This window comes from Gambusia affinis, linkage group LG03, assembly GCF_019740435.1.
Source record: "Gambusia affinis linkage group LG03, SWU_Gaff_1.0, whole genome shotgun sequence".
Classification (NCBI taxonomy): Eukaryota; Metazoa; Chordata; class Actinopteri; order Cyprinodontiformes; family Poeciliidae; genus Gambusia; species Gambusia affinis.
This window is the reverse complement of record NC_057870.1, coordinates 3,467,580-3,488,434: the sequence shown is the minus strand read 5'-3', so window position 1 is coordinate 3,488,434 and position 20,855 is coordinate 3,467,580. Positions and strand designations below refer to the sequence as shown.

At 40.1% G+C, this 20,855-nt stretch overlaps 2 protein-coding genes across 9 annotated transcripts; both read right to left on the bottom strand.

The window, feature by feature from the left end:
* Positions 1-1,183: 1,183 nt before the first annotated feature.
* On the bottom strand, positions 1,184-8,066 carry LOC122827937 (lysosomal membrane ascorbate-dependent ferrireductase CYB561A3). 8 transcript variants are annotated; one of them, XM_044111066.1, is made up of 8 exons: positions 7,400-7,486; positions 7,214-7,249; positions 6,943-7,086; positions 6,421-6,607; positions 2,952-3,160; positions 2,702-2,856; positions 2,460-2,616; positions 1,184-1,729 (listed from the first exon to the last, which is right to left on the bottom strand). In XM_044111066.1, exons 3-8 carry the CDS (start codon positions 7,081-7,083, stop codon positions 1,706-1,708), a joined length of 873 nt encoding a protein of 290 aa, XP_043967001.1. In that variant the 5' UTR covers positions 7,084-7,086; positions 7,214-7,249; positions 7,400-7,486; the 3' UTR covers positions 1,184-1,705. The 8 variants fall into 8 exon arrangements, with proteins under 8 accessions (XP_043967001.1, XP_043967005.1, XP_043966999.1 ...); XM_044111070.1 differs by lacking the exons at positions 7,214-7,249; positions 7,400-7,486 and adding an exon at positions 8,051-8,066; XM_044111064.1 differs by lacking the exons at positions 7,214-7,249; positions 7,400-7,486 and adding an exon at positions 7,534-7,617.
* A 4,211-nt stretch (positions 8,067-12,277) lies between these two features.
* hdr (hematopoietic death receptor) lies at positions 12,278-20,796 on the bottom strand. Its single transcript, XM_044109692.1, has 10 exons — positions 20,638-20,796; positions 18,643-18,781; positions 18,434-18,562; positions 18,208-18,319; positions 18,007-18,098; positions 17,506-17,607; positions 16,171-16,190; positions 15,886-16,074; positions 13,960-13,996; positions 12,278-13,465 (listed from the first exon to the last, which is right to left on the bottom strand). Exons 1-10 carry the CDS (start codon positions 20,647-20,649, stop codon positions 13,158-13,160), a joined length of 1,140 nt encoding a protein of 379 aa, XP_043965627.1. The 5' UTR covers positions 20,650-20,796; the 3' UTR covers positions 12,278-13,157.
* Positions 20,797-20,855: the final 59 nt, after the last annotated feature.

The following is a 20,855-nucleotide window of genomic DNA, read 5'->3' as shown; positions in this document are numbered from 1 at the left end:
CGTTAAGAACCAAAATTATTCACAACCCTGAATAAATTTAGATTTAAATTTATTGTAATTTAACCAATAAAATAATTTCTGATAGAAAATACAACACCTCTGAAATGTAGCAAAGGACAGTCAGGTTTGGGGAAAATATGCTTTCATTTACCTTTTCTTAAAAATGTAAATAATCACCGACAGGTTCTTTAAGTGGAAACCTTTAGTTTTATGTCAGCTCAGGTATCTTATTAGTTCAACATCTCGCGTGTTCTCAGCCTAATCTGGACTGCTCTCTGCTGCCATCTCGTGGCAGATAATCGTCCTTTTCTACTCGGATCGCGGATGCCCGAAATGTTCCGCCCTGTGCAACTGGAAGTGATTCTTTTAAGCCACATGAACGTCAGATTATCCTCTCCTTTTTTGATCCTTCTCACAGCACACATCAGGCCGCTCAATATGCTGCTTCTGGTAGTGAAATATCATCAAATTGGAGCTTGTTTGATGGACAAAGAGGTCAGAGAACTATTTTATCGATATGTGGAGGTTTTTCCTTTTTTTGCCATCATGTGACTAATGCACCTGGGATCCTTTTAGAGAGAAGGTAGTCTTTGTGGCTTCCTCTCGGGTCATGTGTTCCACCACTTTCACTTTCAAGCACTGCTAGTCGCCCATCACCCTCCATTCAAACCCTTTAAACCCGTTTGTAGCTCTGGGTGGGGTCATCGTTCTGTTGGAAGAAGAACCCCACTACGTGACCTCTAGGGAAGATAGTCGGGGTAGACTCAGCCTCAGAGACACACTAAAAGGTTTGGGCCTATTCGAGCACATGAACCTTGGTCCACACGTTTACCGTGTTCCCTGCTCGGCTTGCAAACAGAACTTCTCATGACTTTATTTCAACTAAGGCTTTCTTCTTGACACTCTTGACAAATGTTTCTCTTGCCAATGTTAAAAGCTGAATTTTTTCCCTACTGCAAAATAATCTCACAGTGGCACAAAGTCAGAATCAGTCGTGGATAATAATAAAAAAATAAACTGTATCCGTCTAATCTGAGGAAATTTAAGTGGACTAATTTGATTATCAGTAAGGATGTCTTTAGTGGCTTAGTAGTGAAAATTGCTAAAGACTTGGGCCCCATTAATAACTGTGACAATATATACTCGTATGCCTATATTTGTGTTTATATTCACAACCTAAGTACATGTAGTGTACTTATGGAAATAACTTAAATCAAGATTATAAGCCCTTCTGTTCAGAGTTGCTCTTAAACCATAATAAATGGAATATTAACCAACATATTTGATGTGTATTGATGATTTTGGTGATGACACTCATCAAAATATGTTTGATACAGTCAACAATTGAGAAAACCAGTATGTTTTTTAATGATTTTGTCTTTCTGTGTTTTTATGATGTAAAGCTCTCTGAACTGCATTGTTGCTGAAATGTTCCACATAAATAAACTTGATTGATTACAAAAGGCATGGAGAGAAGTCATTTCTATAGGATGTTAGGGCAGGGCTGCAGTGTATAATGGGACAGATTAATCTAAGAAAGAAATCAGATGAAATAGTTTTATTTGGGTGAAAAAGCAATCTTAAATATAATATATATTTACATTGATAACAAGGTGATTATTTTTCAACTTTAAGCATCATCAGGAAACCAAATCTGTTTTGACTGCATTGATTTAGCAGTGAACTGGTTGCAGTTCCTCAACTTTTAGTCATTTTCGTCTTGAAGTGGCTGGAAGATAAAATACATCAGTGTTAATATTTTATCATTTATTTGAATTATGTTAAATATGCATATGTCTGGGTTCCCACTTTTGCTAAATATATATTTCACAATATCAAATAAAACTTAAAGCTGCAATATGCAACTTTGATCATTTTTTTCTTACATATTTGTTGAAACTATTGCTATGTCATGACAGTATGGTATGAGATATAATCTGTAGAAAAATATCAGTTCCTCCATCTTCTCCCAGTGCTTCCTAGAAACAACCAATCAGAGCGGGTCTTGGTGCCGTCAATCACCCTCTGCCTCCTGTAGCGCTGCTCATCCTCACTCTCTACCTTCTCCCCTCACTCTCTGCTACACTGCAGCTAGCAGAGCCTGTAGTGAATGCTCAGGCTATTGAGCATGACCACGATGATGGCGGATTAAATGTTTTCCTGTAATGGTAAAATGTTTCTCTGTCATTAGCACATGATAATTAACAACCCTAAGCCACTCCTCCTGACTCTGATTGGAGAAAAGCACGGCTCCTGGAGAAAAACAACCAGACAGCAATAGAAGCTCAGGGAGGAGGAGCTGAAGAGTGAACTTTTCAGAGATTATCTCTCAGTCACAACATGGTAACAGTTTTAACAAATATTTTAAAAAACATAGTTTATAAAAGTTGCATATTGCAGCTTTAAGGACACTATAATTCAACTGAATCAAATTGGCTATTTTTCTCTCACACACCCACCGTGTAAGCTATTTCCCCAGGTCTGGAGTCTGGTCTCTGCCATTGGATGTTGGATAGAATCTTGAGGACGACCAGGCCAAAGGCTACGACTAAAGCCCCTAATGAGTTTCCTAACACACCCTCAGGTGGAAGCCTGGAGTACGTGACGTTGCCTTTTCTGTGGAAAGAAGCAGATGTTAAGACTGAGCATCATGATGTTATGTTAAAGATACAGTTTTAAAAGCAACACAAGGAGAACTCACAGGACAAAGAAGAGTTTCTCGTTGATGCCTGAGATGCAGGCGGCGGTGGTGAGCAGCAGGATGCTGCCGCCCAGCCACACATGGACGGGTTTCAGGAGTTTACGGAGCAATACGGGAGAGCAGGGCAAGAGGAAGCCTGCGAACCCCACACCCCACTGCCCAACGGTGGGTCAGAAAAGACGAAAAGAAAAAATACATTGACACTAATGAAAACGACAAGATATATTTTGTCCCGTTTGAAGCCAGGTACCTGCAGTGCAAAAAGAGTTACGGCTGTGATTCCAATCCAGCTGTGTAATGAGTACAGGTTGGGGGTGTTGTTGGCGTTGTGGACATCGAAGACGGCACAGAGTCCCAAGATGGACATGATCAGGGAGCCCAGCATCAGAGCGGCATGCAGCAGCTTCCAGGGGAGTTTGTTCTGACCCCAGGTCAGCGGCACGCGGTACACCACGGCTCCTGGAGACAGCACAAGGAACAAAAACAAAACACAGCCATAACTTTTAGTAAGGATCATACCCTTTGTGAACAAAGAATAACGTGTGCGTTTATCTTATGCATTCTCAATACGTGTTCCAGCAGCGCTGTGTGTGTGATCGTAGTTTATCAGGTAGAAAAGTGATTTCCTGTATTGTCTCACAGTGGGAAAGCACCGGCGTGACAGAGGCAAAGAGACAAGCAGTCGAAGCATGTAGAGTCACACCACATTTAAAATATACAAAAAAACAAACAATTTAACAACATCTAGTCATATTTTCTGTCAACTTTTAATAGTTTAACCCTGAAACCAGGTGGGCAGCTGGTGGACTTTCCTAACCCGTTCACCATCTGGGTCACCTTTTCTGGAAGAAACTTCATCCTGTTTATGTAAAAAGCTGTTGCTGGAAACCTGGACATTTTTATTCAGACTGAAATGTACAAACAGTATGAATGCTTTCATTCCTTTTTTCTCCGTCTGCATACCAATAGATGAGACTTTGTGACAGTTTACTGGCATGAAATAGACAGCAGAAAATCTTTATCTTCCCTTTTCTTCCAAACTCCTGAGCTTGGTTGGTCATGTCCAAGTCGGTCACGATGAGCAATTAACCACATTATAAATTAAAATGAATTCAATTTCCATTCTTATTATTAATTGATAGGTTTTTTTTCAAAATAACTCAATTAGTCCACACACAGACCTATTGTATTTTAATATTTTATGAATGGTAGTTTTGTTTACAGAGACACAATCTATTTTAATCATTGTTTCCTATGTGTGTGTTTATTTATTACCATTTTATTGGTTATTTTTGGTTGTTTGATCTTTGGATATTTAAAAAGTCTTCCAGTTCCAGTGTTAAATGTACTTCACAATAATAAAGTTTACTGGGCAAAATTGCACTATCTCGTCAATTACTTAAAAATAGTCTCAAAAATACCATTTACAGCAATTACTCTGAAAAATTACTGTTCAGCAAAATTAGTTATCGTTACAGACCTAGTCATGTGTTCCCTGTGTGTCTGACAGAAGAGTCGCACTTCAAATCAATTCGGCTGACTTGAGTAAAAACAGCCAGGGGACCATTTTGTTCGGACCGAGCTGACTGACCACAGCAACGCTGATCCAGCTTCTGTAGGTAAATGGTGAGGTCATGCTCCGAACTCAGTCAGAGACTAAACAAATGGCCAATCTATAACTGACACAGAGGAAGGTAGTGTGTGTGGACAAAAAGCCACAGCTTACTGTTTAAATAAGGTTACTCTAACAGTAAGTCAACACACAGGAGTCGTTAAGCGCTGCAGGCAAGAATCAGTCAGACAAGAAAAAATCTGATTTCACTCAAGAGAAGCTGAGTGGGTTACAGATTCAGCAGCTGCTGTTTCACATGTACTTTTCACTTCATGTACAATCGTGTGCTTAAGATGCAGCGACTCCAAGAAGGGGTAAATATAGGTATTCCCCCAAGAAAACCAAAACCTCACTTTTACTTCCTTAAACATACATGTTTGAGGTTTATCAACATTTTGGATTAACTGACAGCATTGTAGTTGGTGATTAATAAAGACAATTCTCAAAAATAAGTCATATAATAATTAAGCATACATTATACAGAAAGAGGCATTGTAAGACCACTCATTATTAAATCTCAGGAGGTTAAATAGTGTAAAATATGAAATGTAGATATCTTATTTAAATTTGGAACATGAATACAATCTACTGATCAAACTCTGTGGACATAATGATTTTGTTCTTTTGGTAGCAATACACATATGAACAGCTTTCTATGGAAATATGAAGAGTTTTGTGTGATTTCATTGGGGAGCTAATAATTCTAACCTTAACTATATTCCAATGATCCCGTCAGTCCAAGCATAACTTTAACTTTAAGTCAAATATTTTTTTAAGATGAAACAATGGCTTTAGCATTTTGAGGAAATTAAGATGCATTCAACAGGAACAAGAGATTAGTTCCCCTGGCTTTATGGTTGAATTGACCTGTAAGCGTACTTCCTGCTCCCTACTGGTGTTACCCACATGATTCGCTTTGAGCTAAATTGTACCAACTATTGTCATCAATCAAATAATCCCACCAGCCTTCTTCCACAGATAACAACCAGCTACACTCACTGAATCTGTATTTGATGTCACGGCCATCATGATGCTAAGGAAAATGTTAACATCATCCATCTCTGGTATTAAAGCCCTCAGTCCTTCTCTGCTTCCCCTGGAAAGCCCAAGTCTTTGGAGAACCTGGAGACTGCAGGCTCTCCAGTCTTTCTTAAGCCATCTTTTGGACCAAAGATCTTTTCCTCGGTCAGTTCTATTCTGCTTTGGCGTAGTCCATTTTACCTGACCATTTCCAGACTAATAGTTTACTTGGAAACCCAGTTAAAACATAGCTTTGAATCATCCACAAAACAGGAACTGAAACCTAGCAAAATTGGATCCTTACACACTTCCTCCTCCTGTCAAAGAAGTAGTTTTCAAAGTAAAAAAGGAAAACAAAAGGTACAGTTTAATATGGCTAACAGTGGCATTTTTGTACCAAAATGACGCCACCAAGTTTCGTAGCAAAAAGATTTGCTGCCACGCAATTTCCAATTGTGTTCTTCAAAGCTCCTTCTTCAGGACCAACAGTTTTAGAAGTTGTTTTCCACTACTAGGGATTTTGTTCAAGAAGCAAAATATTCAACATAACTGCAGAAGTGGTCAAACGCAGCACATCTGTCACTGGCTGCAAGAAGTTTACTAGACCTTAACCTCTGCTAAAAATCTGAGAGAGGAGTTCCTGTCATAACGTAGAAATAAAACGAGATTAACTGTAGGTTTATATTTAACCAGCATGAGAGTGTAAAACTAACTTTATATCAGCATAATGCCTGTGTGTAAGTGTTAACACTCTATAAAGGTCAACGCTAGCAGAAGTGCTAACTTCCTAGTGTTAATATTACCTGAGTGGCTGATCACATTGCTCCATAATAAGAAAGATCATCAACCCACACTGTAAAACAGGATGGATGGTACAGGTTCTGCATTTGTGGGGATCACCATCACCGAGGAGTTTTAACCAATGAGTTGTACCACATAACACCTGACATTCACATGACGCAGTATCCCCATACAAAATCCATAAGCGTACTGACTACTCAAATACACCTACAGCATCAAAAGAAGAAACAGAAGTGAGACAGAGAAATGAAACTCTGCACAATCCAAAGCTGTGAAGCTCACCTACCGTAGCCATACAGAACCACCAGACCCGTCACCATCAGCACCGGGTGCCAGTTGAACTGGAGGCCGGAGCCGTCCCAGGCAAAGCCGCCCCTCCACCGGCTGTTCCACACACACACACACACCACGCAGGCCAGCCCCAGAGCCAAGCACAGCAGGTAGCACAGGTAGAACGTCACAGTGGACCTCATCTGAAAGGCAGAGCAGAGAATCACATTTTACCTCACTTTTCTGAGTTTGCAGCAGTTAAAAAAAAAGATCAAATAAGTTTGAAGCTGTTATTCAGAATCAAGTACAGATATTTCAGAAATCCTCAACAAGTAGTCCCCTCCCAGGTTGTGGTAAACAATCCAGTTCCTCCATTAGAGCCAAGAGTCAGAGGGATAACCTTACCTCGACAACAGCCACTGGGTTGTCTGATAGCAGTGCGAACACGCCACACTACTGTACCATCCGCGAACTTAGCGCCACATTATGTAGGAGTTACTGTAGTCCCTCCCCGCCCTGAGTATGCTCAGACACTCACATAGCCAGTCGGGATCGTTTCGTTTTTCTGCGTCGGAGTTTCGTTTTCAACCTCTGTGCTGAGGCCGACGAGGGGGAAACGTTCAAAGACGGTGGGGAACGAGCCGGGGCAGTCGGGAGATGGAGTACCACTGCGCTCCATCGTCTGCCCTCGCGGAGCGAGTCAGGTGGCGGTACAGATGGAAAGATAATGAGAAAAGTGCACCGTGTTTTTAGAAACACAGAAACCACTCCACTTTATTATAATAAAATTATTAGTCGAAAAATAATACCTCTAGAAATTCTAGGAATGAACTCTTGCTAAAAAGCTTCCAAACAGAAAACACACAGACAGGCGCTTAAATGGAAAATTTGTGTTAATATTTAACCTCTGGCTGCGCGTCGTCTTATCGACGTACCAGGCGCGAGGCGACCTCAAATTTTCCAGTTTTCCAAATTAAAGTTAATAAAAGACTAACCTTAAAACCGTTTCACTGTGTATCATTTATAGACAAATTGGCCAGCTCACAATCAAAAGGGGTGAAGAATTAAGTCCAGGTGTGAAAGAAACAGGTGGACTACTTTCATTTCAGGGGAAAAAAGAATCCCTCACCTTTCCCGTTTCCGTATTCCCAGCGCAAGGCACTGTGGGAAATGTGGTTTTATCTGTCATAGGCTGGTCGGACAACCTGACCTGCTGCACACTTTTGTTTATCTAAACTTGAGTTTATTTGTGAAATTCAAGGCTTGAGCTGCAGCCCTCCAGTCTGCATTGTCCAAATTAAAATTATTCATTATGTAAATAAATCAAACAGTGGACCATCAGAAACTAGTGTTATTATAAAGCAATAGAAAAGAAGGCAGTTGAACATGTTGAGTGAGTTTATCCTTCCAACGCTGCTGCGCTGGGATCTCTGTGAACGGAAGTCAGTCAACATTTCTCTGTTTCCTTTCAGCTCCACCTGGAGGTGATGTTATGTAACTGTCTAATACTAAAGTCAAAGATATTACCACATCAACCATGGCCGGCCAAAGTGCGTTACGGGGTAAATGTTAAATAAAATATGAATAAATGTAAAGTTGATAAAACAACAACAATTGGAAAAAAATATAAGTTAATCAAACAATACCTGTGGCTCTTCGGAGAAGTGATTTTCGTTTAACAAAATAGCTTAAACTCTGCCAGATTGTACAGAGGTCCAGCACAATCCTGTTTTAAGGCAGAAGGATCAGCATTGGACTGGCTCAATGTCCACACCTGATTCACAGGACATACTGTGTAAAGACAGAGAGGTTCTCCTCTGATGCTACCCCCTGAACTTGTGAGGTTCCACAAGGCTTCTGGGCTGCCTATTATTTTTCTTTTATATTATTCCACTTCCTGGCATTATCCTTCCTTTTCTGATATTTCCTGTAACATCTCTGTGAATGACATCCAGCTGTATTTCTGGTTTAGAGCACAGTACTAGTTCCACAGGCAGATTATTTCACTTATAAAAAGACATTTTTCCTACTAGTAAAATAATATATCAAATAAACTGACACCTTTTCATCAATATTATTGACTCTATTGGGTTATTGACTCAATGATATTATTGACTTAAAACAAGCTCCTTTGTCTTACTGAAGTGTCACTTGTAACTTAGTTTTGTCTTATTTCAAGGGTACCATATTTGTACTAGAAACTAGACCAGGGATGGGCACTCCTGGTCCTGGAGGGCCGGTGTCCTGCAACTCTTAGATGTCTCCCTGGTCCAACACACTTGAATCCAACAGCTGAATCACCTCCCAAGTGCAGTCAGGTTCTCCAGAGTTCTGCTAATGATCTCATTATTTGACTCAGATATGTTGAAGTAGAGATACATCTAAAAGTTGCAGGAGACCGGCCCTCGAGACCTGGAGTTGCCCACCCCTGAACTAGACCATATATGCTTAGTAAGACTCTGTGCTTTTGTAATGCAGCGGCCCAGTTCTCAAAACTCCACTCCTCTCAGAACCCCGCTGAAAGCGACACCAGACTTATAGAGTTGTGGGATAAATTCAGTCCTGAAGCAGAGCACAAAGTGGAGGCCTGAATCTGGGATGTTGATCTGTTGTCAGTAAGCAGAAGGCTGATTCTGCAAATCAAGCATCTGCCAACTTCCTTTCACCCCTAGAAAATCATCATGAATTTTGTCACAGCTACCTTCTACATTCCACTATTTATCCCCAGCAGGGTTTCACATCAGTCTAACAAACTCGGCCTGCACCAGAGACATCGGTTCCTTTTTCTGGGGACAGAGAGTAATATTATTCAACCTCTTAAAGCTCCATGTTTTAGAGTCCTATTTTAATTTAGTTATTCCTCAAGTTTTGCAGAAGAGCCCTGAGGCTAAAAATGGAATAGTGCAACCTCTTTACCTCCTCTTCATCACTGATCAACAGATGTTTTATCCCTGTCTTCCTTAGCCTGAATGGAGTGATCATGGCCGCCTCCATCACAATCAGCTGCTATTCATGCAGCATCGCTCAGAAGTACCCAGCAACACTTCAGATAAAACCACATTTCTCCTGGTGTGGGGAGAACTGTGAGAGGTAATCAAGAGCAAATCGAATTTATTCTTGATGCATGCATGCAGGCATAATAGTTAGGAAAATGGAATTTGAAACTGGTTTGTGCAGGTGTGTGGGTGTGTGTGTGTAGCACAGCAGTAACGGTGCCCTGATATGTCACTGCTTTTGTCTTGTAGCCACAGGAAACAACTTGAGAGTGATTTCATCAAAGGAACCAACTGCAGTCTGCACCCTTGATTCAATCCCAGAGGTCCGATTGGCTCCTTTGTTCACACTCCCAGGGTTTTGGGTTTTTGCCCTCAGATCCATGAAGATGCAGACAGCTGAGACGAGGGGGAAGGAGTCGTTTTGAGGGTTTTAATATTGTGAATGAGGGGGGGGGGCATAAATCTGAAAATTTCTTAAGAGCAATTTTTATTTTATTTTATTTATTTATTTTTTTTTTGGAGGGGGGGTTAATTTGATTTGGATTTAGAAAAATATTCACATTTTAATTCATGGTTCGATGCTCTACATTGAAGAAGGTAAGAAATAAAGGCATACTTTATTTATTTATTTATTTTTACTGCCAGCTGCTCTATAAAAGCCCCTCTGCTTTTGGCTCCCATACGGAGCTGCCGGCTAGTGGTAACGCTCAGCCCCTCCCTCCTGTTTCAAACTCTTCTTATTGAAAGTAAGAGTTACAGAGCTAAATATGATTGAAACACTGGCTACCTTCGACATAAAAAAGAGCTAAGTCTCAGAGTATCATCCATAAAATTTCACCCACGTGGCATTTACTGTACAAACCAGAGCTTTTAGTGGAAAAAACAAAACTGCCAGATCTTTTTAATGCCATACAAATATGGGATAGAAATATGGATGATATTTTTCAATAGACCTGTCTATTGATTTATAGATAAAAAGTTTTTAATTGTGGACTTTTCCTAAATATGAAATCGCACACCCCTCATGGATGGATAGATGGATAGATCACCACAGACTTTCTGGCCTGCACTCCCTGTCTCACTACTTTTTGCTTTTTTTGTAGGTACTGTAGTTTAAACACTGAAAAAGAAGAAAAACTTGATCCAGAGGAATCCACCATGGCACTCCCACCAAGGAAAATAGCAAAGTTGTTCTACTTGGAATTACACTATTTTAGAATAAACACAAGAAAATAGTTTTCTTGATAATCTCCAGCGCATGCAAAACCGGGAATAAGGAGATTCTTTTTAAAAACTGAAAAGAACTGCTTATGGCATCAGCGTGACTCCGCCACAGCAATATATAGCCTTAATATTCAATGTCAAGCACATTTATATTTGATGTAATGAAGTATAATATGGGCCCTGTGCAGCCACGCTCTACACCCTTATTACAAGCGAACCAAATCACCTTTCTTGAGCGGTAATTTGGCTGCTGCGGCGGACAGCTGCGACGGAACGCTTAATAATATTCTCAGACAACATTAGTTTGATGAATGAGAGTCAGAAGGCTGATTTGTTACAGCGGAGGGATCATTTAACAGAAGGATACTGTGACACCTCTATTAAAGACCAGGAGTGCGCACCGTAGGGCTGCGCTATGAAATGACGGACACGGAGAGGCCATCAGCATTCATTATGGTAATGTTAGAAAAAGACACTTGTCTTCAGAGTAAATGAACAGCAAGCGCAGCTCGCCGCCCAGCCCGCCGAATAAAGAATGAAGGGCAAAATGAGGCAGCGGGCTGCCGACATTATTGGCGAGTGAAACCGAGTCGGAGCAGCTCGTGAGGCCAGATTAATACACGGATGTAGCATTTATGACAGGTTAAAGCAGGTTGACGCCAGGCCCTCCCTACAGACAAAAGGGCCGCAATAGCTTCCAGTCTTAGCTTGAGTTTTTTTTTTCTACAGAAAGAGCTCTGCGGGCTCTTCAGGTCCCTACAGGTCCCTACAGGTCCACCTGCTAAGTCACTGCCTGCTGCCGTCGGGGTGGAGGATGGACAATGTCGAACTCCACGATGCACGTGCAGCAGTGGAGGGTCATCTGAAGGTCACATAACGAGGAAACGCTCTGCATGTGGCCGGTGTCACTTATAATTCTGTTCAGTATTCATGAATTTATCAAAGGACTAGCGGGGTCTGGAACATTTACAACCCAAAGAGCCATTTTTCCTCGCTAGCCAGCAAAAATAAAACTCGTTTAGAGCTATGACTGTAACATGACTGCCTCTGTATAAAGGCAGTCATATTTTCATCTTTATGATTTAAAGATGAAAATATGTTGTAAGTAAAGGATGGCTCTTTTTTATGGAATGAAATATGACCAAAAAAAAAAAAGAAAAAAAGAACAAATACCCTAATCTAGTGACAGAAGCTAAAATCATTACTGCACTTAAAATAAACAGTCTTAGTATTTAGTTTCTGGTGCAAATATCTTAGTACACTTAAATGGACAACACATCATGAGTAACTTTTCAGCAAGATAAGAACTTGCTTTAAGTCAATAATTCCAAAAATATTGATTAAAAAAGTAGTTCAACTGGTAGATCCACTTCTAACAGGAAAAATGTTTTGTAAGTGAAATATTCTGCCAGTAGAACTATTGCTTTTTTACATATATATAAAAATTATACAATATATATTGACTTAAAACAAGCTGAAATATATACTTTGTCTTATTTCAAATGTACTAAAATATCTGCCAGTGGAACTAATATTTTTGTAAGTTAATATTAAGGAGAAGTCACTTTTTCAGTCTAGGTAAACAAACAAGAGTTGGATTAAAGTGGCCTAAACATGTGTGGTGTGAATGCAGAATATGACAAAGAGGAAAGGTGATTTTTGTTTCTTTCATCTTAATATCACAATGAGCTGAACAGCAAGTTACCAAAACTGAAACATGAACGTAAAACATTCAAACAATGGACTGAAGCAGACATCTGATCAGAACCAGCTGACAAACAGAACATTACTTCATAGAAAATGTGGATAAAAAATATGTACATTAAACTTCAGCAAACTCCAATCAAATGTCAAACAGAACAAAATCAGAATTGATCTTCTATAATGTTTTGCTATTATTAAGAACCCCTGAGGATAATAAATTATATCTCAAAATATAAATTAATTCCGAGCCTAGCAAAAGCATCTCATGATTGGGGAAACATTTAATACAAAACAGGGATGAAAAAGGATGATATAATAAATTAAACCTGTTTTCAGTGCATAAATACATGAAATCAGACACATTTCAATAAATGTTCATGGAACACTTTAAATCCTCATTCACCATGTAATATAAAAATGTACATGAGGAATAAAAAAACGGTAACATTGACCACCCTGAACACAACATTCTGTTCGGTCTGGATTCTCAATAACATAAATATACAGATATAAAAACATCATCAGAGAGACAGAAGTTCCTACAGTTAATTTCCAGGCAGAGTACAGCTCCACCAGACTAGTGGCAGCAGCAATTAGCAACATCTGGTGGTATTGCACTCTGCTGAGGGAGCAGTAAACGGAATCAGAGACAATATTCTGAAGACTGAGAGGATAGGAGCTTCTTAAAGAGACAGGCACCAGTTTCAAGATGCGGCTGTGATGCAAAGTCAAATTTCTTAGAAGACATATTTGGTATTCACAGCATTTTCACAACTCACAGTAACATTGTTCACTGTACTATAAAATGAAAAACACTTAATATCCTCCTTTAATCGTCTCCCATAGACGAACTCTCAAATTCAAAATAACCCTTCTCAATAGCTTTGTTCATGATTTCCTCTGCTGTTCGTCTCTGGTTCAAGTCCAGTAAAGCTCTCAGCAGGTGGTTTAGATTGGCTTCTTTCCCCTTCTTCTCCACCCAGTAAGACAGCAGATAATGGATCCGGTCTTCATAAGAAAGATGATCTTTGCTTCTGATCTCGTTATTTTCTACGCTTAGCTTACGGAAGAACCTGTGGTGGAAGTCCACGTTCAGCTCTTCAAAGAATTCAAAGCAGGCCAAGAGAGATTCAACACCTAGAAACAAAGGTACTATGTGAGAGGCCAACATTGCATTATAAGGCAGAAAGAAAAGCCCTGTTTTGTTTTGTTTCCAAATGCTTCTAGTCATAATGCAGCCAAAGAGCCTGTTGATGCATTTTCTGCACATTCCAAGGATCATACTAGAAGCACTTTGCTATCATCTAGCAGTTAGAGTCTGAACAACATCCAATTGCTATTTAACAGTATTAAGCTGTATTTGACAGTGATCATGAACCAGAAAGGTTTTAACAAAAGCTAGTATCTTTTCATTTGAAAGATTATTTATTGTATCAGAGTAAAGGAAGCTGCATACATGCAAGATACCGTTTTCTGAGATTATTTGTTTTCCTCTTCCACTTGAAACAATAATTTGTTTAGTTCCAACTTCAAAAAATCCCAATAAGCTATATTGCATTTTTGATTGCAACATCATATGTGACAAGTTATAGGCGTGTGAATATATATAAACATGAAAAGAATAGATTTACCATTCTTAGGAATGAGGGTGGGGAATGGCTCTTCTTCCTAAAACACACAGAGGAAACAGGTTAATGTACCAAACTGATTTATTAAAAGCATAGGTTTTTATTTATGTGAGAGACCAGATTTGATATTCTATCATTAATAAGTAACTATGTCCTGTGAGGTCTGCTGGAAAAAAAGAACAAATCAGACTCTGAGGTTGTGCCGCAGCACAAGCCAGCTGGAGGCCGGGTGGAGCAGACAGGAGCTCAGGCTGTGAGCTACAGTAGTGTAAAAAGGGGATCTAGATAACTGACCTTAGCTAGAACAGATTTATGAAAAATGCTCACTATGGTAAATGAACAAGATGGAAACAGCACAGATTAGGGCTCCAAAATGTTATTCATTTATTACCATCTACTAGCACTGTGTATTCTTGGAAATGATTCAAACAAAATATGAGTTTCAACAGGATGCAGCATCACAGGAAATGGTGTAGTAGGTATGCCAAGCCAATCGGTGGCACTGTAACACTGCCACAGAACAACACAGAAAGGCATCATGTTTGTTAATGTGAGTGAGGCACATGTTGGCTAGAGAGAGAGAGAGATGAAGCGTCAAAGTCATCTAAAAAGAAGAAGAAAAAAGACGGTTCGCATTGCAAAATGTTTTTTTAATCCATCTGTTTCATAAATGATTGTTGCGTGACGCAGTACCTAGACCGGGCGTCCCATATACCTTGACGCAGTTGTTTTGAGTTTCTGTCCTTGGTTCTTTTGCTGCATATCTTTGTCCCCTTCCTGTCAGATTACTGTTGAATAAAAGCCACTAGCGACAAAAAAATCTTTAAAAGAAAAAAAGATTGTTTCTGGTCTCCAAGGATGCTAAGTCCATGTGGATCTACAGCTTAAACGACTAAATTTTCACATGGATTTGTCCCAATAGGTTGATTTAGTTTCTTCGTTAAACTGTTATTTCATCAGGCAAAACATTAAGAATGCTAAATAAGAAAGGAGAAGAAGGGAGAGGAAAAGGGGAGGTCAACAACATTAACAGCTCTACAATAAGTGATGTGTTCATTAACATACCAAACATTTTCCCTCATGTTTAACCCATATGTCCCTGCTGTCCACTGCTAGAAGATGGTATGAGGACAAACAGGACAGCGGACATTTGGTAGAGACTGAACATGTTTCCTTCCCGCTTCAGAAACACTCTCAAAGGTTTTTACAAGGAATGGATCAAAGGCTGACTAATGGAAAATTAAAAGGCAATAAAAAAGGTTGGTCACTATTTTACCAGCTGAAGCTCATTAATCCTGAAACTATGTTTGTTTGTTTTTTTTAACTAAGATAGTTATTTTGGATAGGTTATGAATATAACTATTTGCCAGAGGTTAATAAGCCATCTTATTTAATTTTCTGTAAAATTTATACATTTATATTTCATATCTGTATGCTGTGAGCACATGAAACTAAAGTCAGATTTCTTGTGCCACAATATGAACTAATTACCTTCTTTCCTGTTTAGCCACTCTCAAACAAAAGCTGCCTGAGCCTAAAAGATAAAAAAATAAATAAAAAATTGGACCAATTTAAAAAAAAAAAAACATTTCTGAAATGTGGACTTCTCTTGATTTGCTTAATTTGTTTTATGCTTGGCCAACAGATGGTGAGACTTTTCCCTCCAGTTGGTCCATGGCATGTTTCTACTGAAAAAGTCATTATTTATGTTGGATAATTTTGTGTGTGAGGCATTAAATTCCTAAAACATAAATAATATTTGATGCATATATTTTAGGTATAAGTGGCTGAAAGTAAAGAAAGCGACAGGTTTTGGGAAGCAGACAGTTGAGGTTTGTTTTGTAGGAAAGCGGAAGCAGAGCTGAGAACCCCAACATCGGAGTGAGAAGGCTGGGTGAAGAAGAGGTGAAGAGGAGCGGTTAATCTCACCCTCCTGTTGGGATCTTCACAGGGGAGCGTTTCAGCAGGGTCAGTTAGGTTGTGCTGAGAGCTCCTGGCAGAGCTGGAATTGCTTTCACACAGATTTATTATCTCCTCCTTTCTTTGAGGATACATGTTTGCATATGTGCTTGGACTGGTGCTGTGTGGCTTTCTCACTGAAATACAACCCTGGAGACACTGAGGGGGAAGCATATTCAAATATGGACTTGAAATTTGTCAGTTTCAGGAAATATTGTTTAGTCAATATTTTGAGACCGAATCAAAGCGACTCACCTGGTTGAAATTGTTGGAATCTGAGGAGAGAGAACAGATATTAGTGTAAGGAAACAACCCTATTGTAGTGATGGAACCTGAACAGGAAAATGTTCTGAGAAAAACCAGCAGCCATCTTTCAAAAGAGGATCAGCTGATGACCAAAATATGTTTGTTCTGTGGGATTACTGTACATCTATGTTGTATAAGCCAAAAGTATAAAGTGTGCGAGTTGCCATGGCACCGACATCGTTAGCATGAAAACACCACCACTCATCCATTCTAGTTCAGTATAACCATCTTGATGTTAGTGAGGCTTGTGACGTAAAGAAACCAAAGAGATTCTCAGAGTAAACAACTAATTTCTACTGTATCAGTTTGTTTACATGAGGGCATGTCTGATTGAAAATTGATTACGGTAGTTATCTGTAGCTGCTTGATCTTGATGAGGTTTACTTGGCTCATCAAGTTAAAGAGGCAGACGGTTTTTGTCAGTGGTAGCAGGGACGGCCATGCTGGGTGACTCGGTGTGGCTCATCCAAACTCTCAGATACCACAGATGTTTCCTACAGTCATTAAGGAAACCTTAAAAAGCTCACACCCAGTCTAGAAGGCGTAAACAGAACTGTTTTCACTTGGGGTGTTATATTCCAAGGAAGCAATATGCCTAATAATTTATGAAAAAGAACTTGTCTTTGCTGCTCTGAAAATAAAACGCACACTGTGGGATTAAAAGACAAAAAGGTTCTGTGGCAAGTTTGAAGTCAGTGATGACTCAATCAGGTGTGGCCAGCATATTCACACTTCCTACTAAATGTAAAGAGGAACTGTTCAGACCTCAGTCATACTACTATTAGTACTAATAATATAGTAATATTATTAGCCAGGGTCCTCTTCACTCATCTGGGCAGCAGTGGGATAATAAACATGGCATCTTATGAGCCGGGTTGTATCCAAACATTACACTTGTCACTTATTGTTTTGAATTAAATGACAAGTGCAACATTTGAGCATTAATCCATTGTGTAACAGTGAAACAAGGCAGTGCTGGGATGCTGCTGATGGCAGACATTTTCTAGAGAAGAAATGCCTCAGGAGACTCAGAAGATTGTGTGATATGATGACAGGAGTGGACGGACTCATGGAGAAACCTGGTTCTGCTCCACAGAAAGGTCAGACTGCTGCAGTCATTAACCTGGAGCTATGATAAACCAGCTATACAAGCTGCTACATGGTCAACAACAGACTAATAGTCTAGGGCAAAATAGAACAGTTGTTTTACTATTATTATTTATGTATGTGAATATTATTATTTCCAAGGGTTGAATATATAAAAGACTAATTTAATCAACCTACCTTCTCTTCTCCATTTCTTCTCCCAGAAGATCAAGATAATTATGACCAAAACAATAACAAGTACCACAAAAAAAACAGTCAGTCCTGTGGTCAGAGTAGGAGCTGGTAGAAGGAAAACACAACATTAGCAACATTTTTGTGAGGAAAAATTAAACATCTTGGTGTGAATCAATCTCCCTACAGCAGGAGTGGGCGCTCCTGGTCCTGGAGGGCCAGTGTCCTGCAACTCCTAGCTGTCTCCATGGTCCAACACACCTGACTCCAACAGCTAAGTCACCTCACAAGTGCAGTCAAGTTCGCCAGAGTTCTGCTAATGACCTCATTATTTGACTCAGGTGTGTTGAAGCAGAGATACACCTAAAAGTTGGAGGACACCGGCCGTCCAGCAGCAGGCGTGCCCACCCCTGCCCTACAGTGTCAGACTACTAATAGGTGAGAAACCAGGTGGCGTTGCTGTGTTTGCTACGCTGATCTGTGGGAACATTTTGAACAGAAAACTACCTGCTTCTGGGCTGAAGTTGCCCTGCCGTTTCTTGCATTCAGTGTTACTGGTAGATGTGCAGTTCTTCACCACCTCCTCATCACTGTTGCATCTAGTTTATTGGCAGAAAAACAGGTTAGTGAATGGCAAAGACCCTAGCAACAGCATCACTGAGCGTTTCCGAGTAAATGCTGGATGAATGAGATCACTTGTCTCCTCACCTGGAACACTTCCTGCATATTTCACATGCTTCGTCTGGATGACAGTACCTCCCCGGCTTGCACTGGCACAACGTATCATGGGTGTGAGAGCACACCCTAACTATTTCCTGATCTGAAAGCAACATTAAACAGGCCTTGTTAAGTCAGAGCTGATGCTCAGAGCGCGGCATTGATTTTCCTCTACAGGCCTTTTAATCAATAGCACCAAACTGTCAGGAGGAATTACCTGGAGGGCACTGGGTGCACTTGATGCATTGTTTCAGTCCGTTGGCATGCTCCGTGAACGTTCCATAGTCACACTCCTCACACGTTCCCTTCTTGCCCGTTTCAGTGCAGGGGCTTTGCACATACTGACCTGAAAGCCATAAGTAACGTCCATATTAATTTCTACCATGGACGTTTAGCTCTGCTCAAGCGGCAGCCTCTGTTACTTACCGGCTTCACAATTCACGCAGCAGATGCCATTGTGTGGGTATTCTATGTATTTTTTGCAAGAAATAGACCGGCCCGTCTTCACACCCTGCCGTGGGTAGGCTACCACCAACTGGAGAACAGCTAAGGAAGTCCAAAAAACCTTGGAAAACACAACAAGTTCAAAAGGTTTATTCTTGTCTCAAATCTTAAGCCTTGTTACAGTTGCACTGACTCATCTTTGTTTGCACATAAAAACACAAAATACCCAAATAAGGCTCTAGAAAATCCCACACGTTGAACCTTGTCCCCTGATTAACCAGGTTTAGCTCAGAATCCTTCCCCCTGCCACGCCCGTCTTCCTGCCTGTGTTTACTTTGAGATCAGACAATTCCAAGGAGAAAAAGAGGAGTGTGGGGACTTGAAGTTCATCCTCTCTGATATGCGTCAGACAAAAATATGCAACCCTGCTCACACACACACACACACACACACACGCAGGCACACACACACGAGACGAATTCAAAACTATAACACCACAATCTACTGTATAGAGAAACGTACAGGACATTCTAGAGATTAAATATGGACAACATTAAACTGGCTATCTGCCAAGTTCCCTACAGTTACATTGCTGATAAATATATGTAGATCAAGTCATTGAAGGGCAGGTGTAGGCCGAATAAAAATGTTTTCTGAACCTACAGAGGAGAAATAGCCTTTTGAAATAAGTTTTAAAAGATATGGAAATTATACTTGAGGTAAATATAAATTTACCTCAAGTTTTGATTCAAGTTTTCTTCCACCGATTGTGGAACAACAACTTTAACTAAACCAGCTGATTAAACCAGCTAGCCTTTCTGCGTAGTCTTAATATTCTACAACCACTGGCCACGATTCGATCTGATGGGTTGAGGAGGGGAAAAGGCTTAAAATCAATAGAACTGAGTAATGTAAACATCCATCTACCTATCAAATTAATTCTGTCCAAGTCCTGATTTTCAGTGTCACTGTAAACCCGAAATCAGTCATGTAGAACTTAGGGAGTTTTGACATTTATGCAAGCAGAAAAAAAGGAGTTAATGAAAGACAACCTGCAGTAAGACAGTTTATAAAGTTACATTTTTCACACTTCCTGATCCCGTTCGATGATGCAACACTAGCTCACACCAGGCAACTGGCCAGCCTCAGCCCATTAGGTGAGGGAGAGAGCTTCCTTCAGCTACGCAGTCACAACACGTCACAGCCAACCTCGCAAAGAAAACACTTTGTTGCCATGGCATCGCAAGGTTTGGCCAAATAAAGAAAACACACCCTGAATGTCTTCACGTCAGGTAGTAAATACCTGAAAGAAAAGTGCGCACGCACCTCCTACCTATAAAAAAAGCACGTGCTAAGAGGAGCACTGATTTCAGTCGAAAAGAAAGAACACACAGCTGAGCTGTAAACCCAGATGTTTTAAACTACTATTTAATTAGACAGCGATAAACAGGAAAACCGTTTCGAACTTCCTCGTGCCTTCACACGAATAATCAGCTTTTCCCTTAAAGCCAACACCAAATTTAAAATAGCCTTTCTACCCCAAAACAGCAACAGAAAATGAAATAAAACGAAATAACAGTAACTGTGCCCAGCTCCATGTTTTCTATGAGCGGAGAGGGTATGAATGAGGAGCCTACTTGTTGAATTTCACACCTGCGTAAAGACGGAGAGGACAAGCCCTGGCATATACACACGAGAAGGCTCAGTTAAAACTTTTATTACCCATAAAATGACATTTCTAATAGACCCACTGTGAACACGGACTAGTTTCACATCGACACTGTGACTTAAAAGCGTTGTTAATAAGCTTTAACACAACCGTCACCGTTTAAACCCATGCCGCCTCTAATTAAAAACGCTACAGCGTTGATAAACCAAATTTAATGACTGGCAACAGAAAAAAAATAAATATCTGCCTCAAACCAACGGTAGCGAGAGTTTAGGGTTGTGTCACTAGAGTGGAAAATACAAACTTACCTTAGTGCTCATGTTGGTTTTTCAAAGTCGTAACAACTCACTTAAAGACTTCTACACACTTCCAACTTCTAACTCCGTCTACTCCTCTTCCATCCTCCTCAGGTGATAGTTGTCATGGTTGACGTCATTCTAGGGCGGGGCTAGAGCCCGGAAATATTTCATCCGGCTTGTTTTCGACACTCCTTGAGTTACTTCACATGAAGTGCCAGGATGTTTTC

Excerpts from the sequence above, each read along its gene's own strand:
- LOC122827937 (XM_044111064.1), bottom strand. The coding sequence starts at position 7,593 with ATGACAGATAAAACCACATTTCCCACAGTGCCTTGCGCTGGGAATACG. Across the intron at positions 6,608-6,942 it reads AAACGATCCCGACTGGCTAT|ATGAGGTCCACTGTGACGTT; the intron begins GTGAGTGTCTGA and ends TCTGCCTTTCAG. Across the intron at positions 1,730-2,459 it reads CTGGGGAAATAGCTTACACG|CCACTTCAAGACGAAAATGA; the intron begins GTGGGTGTGTGA and ends TTTATCTTCCAG.
- hdr (XM_044109692.1), bottom strand. Across the intron at positions 18,563-18,642 it reads CTGCGTGAATTGTGAAGCCG|GTCAGTATGTGCAAAGCCCC; the intron begins GTAAGTAACAGA and ends TATGGCTTTCAG. Across the intron at positions 18,320-18,433 it reads GTGCACCCAGTGCCCTCCAG|ATCAGGAAATAGTTAGGGTG; the intron begins GTAATTCCTCCT and ends TGTTGCTTTCAG.